Raw genomic sequence first — 7,527 nt, 5'->3', positions numbered from 1 at the left:
CGTCCTGCTGATACGGGACGGACTGTGGGGGCCTCTGATTCTTTCACGCCACAGTTTCTCTTCCATCTGTATGGTACGGTTGATTTGGCAATTCAGCATTCACTGGCCCGAATGGAAACGTGGACGGTCTCAACGCAGTGAAATGCAGTCTGGGTTTGCACTGTTAATGCGGAGAGAGGGGAAGAGACTGTTAATGTCTTACGCTAAGCTGTGTAAATTAGTGGATGCATCTATCATTGTTAAACGTAGCGTAATCTTAAACACTTCTCTTCTTCATTTGGCAGAATTTTGGTGTCGATTGGTGAATCATTTGGGGTGAGTTTTAACATTTTTCATGTCTGGTCTTGAATGCATGTAACTTTTTGAGGAACGGGGTAGCCTGCTGACACCTCTAGAACTGGCCAGTGAGTGTCTCTAATTTAGCGTAGCGTTTTATGGAATCTGTAAGCACAAAGATGACAGGGGTGTCCTGTCAACTCCTTTCAAATACCCAGACTTCATTTATAAAATGTTTTGCATTTTATTTTAGTTGCTTTGAAAGAAAATAGAGTTCTTAAGCTGCAGAGTTTTAGAACTCCTAATTTTTTTTAGTGGATAATCTGGAAAGTTTGAGTAGTTTCAGGATTTATTGGCAATTCTTTCCTTATTTTCTTGTAAATTCAGACTTCTGAAAAGTTTCAAAAAATAAACCAGATGGTGTGCAACAGTGACTGCCAGCTAAAACGCAGTGCAGAAGTAAGCGCTGCTCCTAAGCCGCTGAAGAGGCTGCGCTTTGATATAGAAGGGCAAGACGAAGCAGATGGAAGGTAAGAGATTGTTCTCCGCTTTTCAGTAAACTCACATATATTTGGTTCTCGGGGCCTTCCATCCTAACTTCTTCCTGACATCCTAACTTCTGTTAATTTGTGAACTTTATTAAATATATTAAATGAGAGACAGCAACATAACACTTCTCCATTAGATGCTTTGATGTCACAAGCAAGGATTTATGTGGTGCCTATGCATCCAGCCATCCAGTGTTACTGCTGAGTGCTAAACCATGCTGTCGTCTTTAGTCAGTCTTTTAAAAAACAAAACCCGAGTTTTTTAGACATATGAGAAATCAAGCAACTCTTGATTGTTTAGTGTGGAGGAAAAAAGAGTTTGCATCTTTGTAAGAGAAGGCAAGAGCACTGAAATGAACTAACCTTGATTTAAAGTTTATGAGGATAAAAACTTATTTTTTTTAACTTCCGCTTAATCGTATGCTTTCTGTCTGCAGCAAACACCTACCCCAGGAGTCCAAGTTCCAACAAAAGCTTGCAGAAATGAGTGAGTATTATTTTTTCATTTACTGCACAGCAATGAGTGCCTTGGATAAAACAGTTTATGCCCATTCAGATAAAAACATTGCTCAACATCGATGTCATTTCAGTAACTTGCTTAGTTTTTTGTACTTGCTCCATTTAATCTTGAAAACGCAGATTATAAAATGGAAATCCTCAAAAGCCGTTTTGAGGATATTAAATGGCACAGCAGCATAGAAGATGCTGTATTACATGTGAATAAGAAAATGAGGATGACACATTCTTCCTAAACGCTAGAATTCTTGAAATGGAATTAAATGCTTGCCAAGGCTTTCCCATTTGTTCCAGTGACAGAGCCTTAGCTGAGAGCTTGCGGGTAGAAATCAGTAGTAATTGCAGCAGCATTTAGTTGACCAGAACACCGTTTTAGGCGATTACAGTATAGTAAAGGAAAATTATATACACAGGAAAATTGTATGTAATTTTGTATGTTGCTTTGCTGTCTTCTATACTAAAATGCCTGAGACTGCTTTTTCTTCTACCGCGGATCAGCATTTCTTTTGGATTTTATGGGATCACTTTTCTGTTTGTCAAATGAAACTCAAATCTAGCTCACGAAAAGCAAAACGGCCCCGTCCCCACATCTGGGTTGTATTTTCCACTCCTGAGAAGGAACACACTTGGTCTGACCAGGCATTCTCACTCTCCGGTGGAATCTGAGCTCTGTAGCTGAGCGGATTTGCCCATTAAAAATTCTTACCTAGCAAGTGTTTGCTCATCAAGATAGATATGAGGGCAGATCTAGGCACCTCTTGTTTCTTTTAGGATAGGGGAAGCGTTCCCGTGTTTGCTTGTGGCAGAGGTTGAGAAGGGATGTTCTATCTCATGTCCAGTGGTGTTAGCGTGTGTCGCTGGGGGGGGCAAAGGCATTTCCTCTGCAGGCTGGCTGTGGGATGTTGGGGACTGCTCAGCCCGTTGCATCTGCCTGGCAACAAGACGAGATCCCTGCGTGGTGCAGTCCATCTGCCCGCCCTGAGGATGGAAACAGGCAAAGTGAGGGTACAGAAGCAAGGAGAACTTCAGTGAATGGGTGGAATGAATTTAAGATGTGTGAGATTGAGCAGGAATTGCTGGAGCAACTCAGAATTACGTGCTTACTTTTAAAATGTGGGATTTGTTTTATTTAGAGCAGTGTAATTCAATTCCTTGTGTCATTACCAATTTTTACAATAAATAATCATGTCCGAAGTAATTCTGAAGAAAGTATTTCTTTTTTTTTTTTTTAGCATCTACTCGAACAAGAATGCAAAAGCAGAAGCTGAACGATGGAAGCGATACCTCAGCCAGTGAAGAAAAGTGAGATTCTTCTCAGGACCAGGGGCTGCACCGCAGGCCCTCTTAGCTTGTTTTTGTTTTACAGCCTTTGTTAATTGAGTTGCCTTTTTAGTTGCTTTTTATTCCGAACTGCTAGTTGAAAGCATCTGGACTTTTTAAATTTTTACATGTTTTTCATGATACTTTGCCTTATGATGTAGCATATATACAATGTAAGCCACTGAATTTAATTTATATATTTTTTTGAGGATTTTAAAAACAGACTTGGAAGGTGTCTTAGTTTCCTATTGCGACATTACTGATTTAAGCCAATTCAGTCTGCTTGGATTGAATTTTTCTGTCTAAAGACAAAATGTTAGCTAGAATGATTTGAAATGCACTAATTTTGTTTCTTAGATTTCATTTTTTAGATTTTCATTACTTGCAAATTTTGAAAATGAGGGGCCAGATACTGCAAAGCTTTCTGTCTCTGTATATAATTAGCACACCAAATTCCCATTAACTTAAACTGCACAGCAGTCATAGACCTCGCAGAGTCAGGGCCTCGCATTAGCAGTACAACCTGGATTCAAAGTGAACTCATGATGGAGCCGTACTACTGAAACCAATACTTAGCGTTTTGTCGTTTTCCTTCCCCAGCTCTCGCCTCAGTGTAACTTCAGAGGGCAGGTACGCTGTCCATCAGTTTGAATTTCATGGAATATGAATCCCGCAGAGATTCCTCCCGGAAGCCAAAGCTTCTTCCCATATGCAGAGTACTCGATGCGCACTTTCTTATTTTGGAAAATCTCAATTATTAAAAAGAAGAAAGAACCCCAAACCTGAATCCCACCTGGTACACATAAGATTTCAAAATTCTAATGATGTAGAATTTTCCTGATTTCTTCCAATTTCCACCTAGCTGTAGCCAAGCCAAACAGCTTGAGAAACAGGCACCAAACCTGTTTCCTCTAGCTGAAAGCTGAGTGTCTCCAGTTGGGTTCCAGGTAAGAGCAGCCTGGTCTCTAAAAGCACAGGGCATCTCCCGTTGGCCTTACTGCAGCGACTGCACAAAAGCCGAACTTGATGAGCCCATGTTGGGAAAATCAGTCTGCCTTATTTCACTGAAAAGGCAGAGTTTAATAGGCAACTTGTGAACTGCTCGCAACTAGCAAAAAAAACCCCCACCCAAACCCCACAGCTTTTTTTCAGCTTACATGTTTGTAAGTTACCGATTCAGATACTGGCATTTTTCTTGCAATGATAAAGGGTTTGCAAAATAGTCAGTTAAGGAAAGCACGTTTTACTTCCAGTGGATTAAAATGTAAGTAAATAAATGAAGTCCGGCTTTAAAATTACCCATTTTTATGAAATTTAGCTTTTGCAGCTACTTGAATTAAAACAGTTATAGTAGACAAGCCTGCTATTCATTATGCAAACATTTTAAAACATCTTCTCCGGGTAGCTTATTTAGAAATTGTTTAGCTGAACCTAGAATACTTACACTAGTACCTTTTAAAGATCAGTTCTTGCCTTGAACGGAAGCTAATCCTAGAGCTACTAAAAATTCTATGAGCAGCACACTGATTTGTCAATGAATTTTAAAATAAAATTGAGTTATTTTTTTAGTCTCAATATGGCTTGAACTTTCTTCCTGAAAAACGTACAGAAGTGTTAAGAGTACCTTATGTTTATTTTCTCACCTTTTGCAGTTTTACAGACAGAAGGTAGGTTAACATTGGGGTACACCAACTGTAAGCTCTGTTACAGCTGTTGAGGTTCTTCCACGACCCTTTGGCTAGAGGGGTGACGTTACAGTGTCCAGGACCTAAGCAGTTGTGTTATTTCTTTACTGTGACAACGTATTTTTTTTGTTCAGACAGACTGAAGGCTTTACATCAAATGTATGATAATATTTTATACAACTAATCAGTTTCTCTCCTTTCAAGATAAATAAAATAGCTTTTTAAAAGATTTATAGTTGGTAATTTTCTTTTATTAGATGAGAAGGTGACTTCATACGGTAATGATGTCCTGCTGTATCACGCCTCCACCATGATTCTGCAGCTGGTACAAGCAGAGGTCACTCCATCTCCAGTGATTCCCCACTGGTGCCGAGGTCCAAATAGTTGCACTGTTGGGCTTGGAGTTACCTTCAGAAGTTTCCATAGGACGTTCTGGAAACGTTCTCGCCCGCCCTTTTGTTCCAGGGTCACCATTGGTAACGCTTCTGGCAGACGCAGGCCCGTATCGTGGTCCGGGACGCTGTCGCGGCCCTTGTAGAGGCGCTTGAGGCAGTCCTGCAGAGAAGGTGGTGTCCGCATTTAGAAGCGTCCCCATCACTTCACCACCCTGCTTTTCATAATCGATTCTTTTGCTTTCGGAGCTGCTGAAAACAGCCCAGGATGTCAAAACTCCGGTGTGAGCCGCCATGGCTTTCTGGGCCGGGTATCTGGCTGTAGGCACGTCAGCCTCGCAGGCTCCCTGTCGTTGCTTTATTAGAGTCCATAGGTGCCTTATGACTCATGACTCTGCTGAGCTTGCAGTGCTATTTATAGCATCGGCATTCGTGACAGTGCTTCGAGCACAAAGTGCACTGGCTGACTTGCCAGTCCCTGCCCCCTCTGAAAACACATTTTCAGAGTCTTATTTTTAAGCAGATACCTATGCAAATAAATGTGTGTTGAAACTAATGGCTTTTAATCAGCTTTGAAAATCTTACTGTGTTTGAGGGTACCTTTCTTATAGCGAGACCTTGTATTCAAAACGGGCTGGAATATTGACACTGTTTCAGGAAGAAAGAGAATTAGAATTCAGAGCAAAAGAGTTGGACAGAAAATGGGACGGGCGTTTCAGGTGCCTAATGGTAAGGATCGCACCACTGATCAAACTCTTGTAATCACAGTGGAGAAACGTACATTTGTGGAGAAAACTTGTCTTGTAAAACTTGTACGGGTAAGATGAGGTCATGTGAAACGCATCTCGGAGAGGCCTGTTTCTCTCCATTGACGCTAAGGGGAATTTAATCTACTGGCTTGGCTGTGTAGCCATCTCGAGACGGATGAGCCGGCTCCCAGTCTCTTTGTTTGCAGTTTTATACCTTAATCTCCTGCTGCTGTCCCCTGTTTCCAAACACTGCTTGTTCTTACATGTCACAGGATGTGTGCCCTGCATGTTTTCAGGTACAGGAGTGGCTGCAGGAAGATCCCTGTGTCAAACGTGAAAGAGCTGGAGAAGATTACGGCTGTGAGATGCTGGTGCAAAGTACAAGTTGAAATATTTTTAAAAGTAACAAATAAGCTGGTCATAATGTACATTTGCTTCAGAAACAATTCTTGGAATTTTGAGGACGGTTTTATTAATCATTAAGTTACTAGGGCATTAATTTATTTGAAAGGTGGAAATACACTTACGCAAATTCTCCAGCTCTTTTATTGCAGACTCGTTTTTTGTTCTGCTTACAGATACTTTATCTGGTGGCAGTTATTTCCTGAAGAACACAGATAGTCTTTAAAAGATCTCTTTGAAATACTATCTCTGTTTTATTTCTTTTTTTCCCACACTACTAACTGCATAGTCAACTCAGTTTACACGTGTCAGACTTTCTTCACTTTTACCGAAAAGAAAGGAAAAAACCCCCACTCATACTTTTAAATATTACGGCATTTTTATTAATGGTCTATTAAAACCAGGCAAGTTTATAAAGAAACAAGAAATCAAAACATAATTTTATGTTCAGGCTGTAAGCTTTCTACATCATTAGGTGGTAGCCAATGAGGCCTGTCTCTATGGGGTAATTAAATGCTTTGCTCTACAAGGAAAGCCCATGGAAATTGTTCAGATCATATAAAACCAGCAGTTTACATAGTTACCATCAGGCATTGTAACAAAACTCCAGAGGTTGGGTACCAGATGACAATGCCATGCTGGCTCTTAGCTTCAGTAACTTAACCTTCAAATGACCCTATCCCTGTCATGTCTTTTTTCTTTCAAATTCCGTTTGATTCACAAAGTTAGCCACCTGGTTCCCTTTCTGCAAGGTGGAACATCCCTCTCTATTTAAACCCCAGATACAGTTTATGCTTGACCTTATTTTCACTTTTTAGCAAATACCTTATCGTCTGTGGTGTCCTAAAACAGAACAATACTTGCGTACTTAATACTTAGTAAAGTATTTAACCTACAAGACCCACAAACTTAAGTTTGTTGCAGACCATCTCACAATGGTAAAACGCACCCCTAATTTCTTCTAAAAGGTCCCGTGATTGGGTTTCAAGCACATATTTATATACATGCATCAACATTTAACCACCTAAGCCAGTATGTTTTTTTAAACATTGACCTTTAAGTGCCAAGGAAAGTGCATGCAAACAAAAAGTTAAAAAAATTAAATAAATAAATGTCTCTAGGGATGTAATGCTGTCACATCCAGGTCAGATGATACATATTGCATGAATAAAAGCCAACACTGACACATTGGATCTTTAGAATCGCCCTCATTCACTCCAGAGATGCTTTTTCTCAAAATTACAGGCTTTGTCAATTACTCTGAAATTGCAGCTAGGCTTCGATGTGTACAGTAGGTTGGCAATTATGAGCAGGAAGGAAATAAATTGAAAAAAAAAATGGCACTATTGGTTATGTTAAGCCAAAAATGCCTTGCTAAGAAAGCATGCCATTTTGACGACAGTAGTTGTCGAACCACTGTGTTACGAACTCGAGCCAGCTTAGGAGAGTGGCATCATGCTCCAGTGCTATCACTCCAGGGAGTGGTGTCTCCAGGGAACCAGGCTCTCCATTGAGCAGAGAATGTTTTTGATCAGATGTTGAGTTAAAAAACACTCATTTCACATTCACAGTTTTGGTTTGGTTCTTTAAGTAAAACAACAGAAACAGTTGGAGAGACCTTTCTCTTTGCACGTTTCTT

The 7,527-nt window shown here is 40.3% G+C and overlaps 1 protein-coding gene across 1 annotated transcript in view; it reads left to right on the top strand.

Annotated features, from left to right (window-relative positions):
* The window catches only part of RB1 (retinoblastoma 1), a 91,552-nt gene extending 86,976 nt beyond the window's left edge, over nucleotides 1–4,576 (top strand). Inside the window, exons 24-27 of the mRNA XM_009319982.1 lie at nucleotides 285–315; nucleotides 664–806; nucleotides 1,262–1,311; nucleotides 2,573–4,576. Of these exons, the coding sequence (XP_009318257.1) occupies nucleotides 285–315; nucleotides 664–806; nucleotides 1,262–1,311; nucleotides 2,573–2,646 (298 nt within the window). The 3' untranslated portion in view covers nucleotides 2,647–4,576. The remainder of the gene's footprint in view (nucleotides 1–284; nucleotides 316–663; nucleotides 807–1,261; nucleotides 1,312–2,572) is intronic.
* Nucleotides 4,577–7,527: the final 2,951 nt, after the last annotated feature.

This window comes from Pygoscelis adeliae, unplaced genomic scaffold (assembly GCF_000699105.1).
Source record: "Pygoscelis adeliae isolate BGI_AS28 unplaced genomic scaffold, ASM69910v1 Scaffold32, whole genome shotgun sequence".
NCBI lineage: Eukaryota > Metazoa > Chordata > Aves > Sphenisciformes > Spheniscidae > Pygoscelis > Pygoscelis adeliae.
Note: the sequence above shows the minus strand (reverse complement) of the source record. Positions and strands in the feature narration are given on the sequence as shown.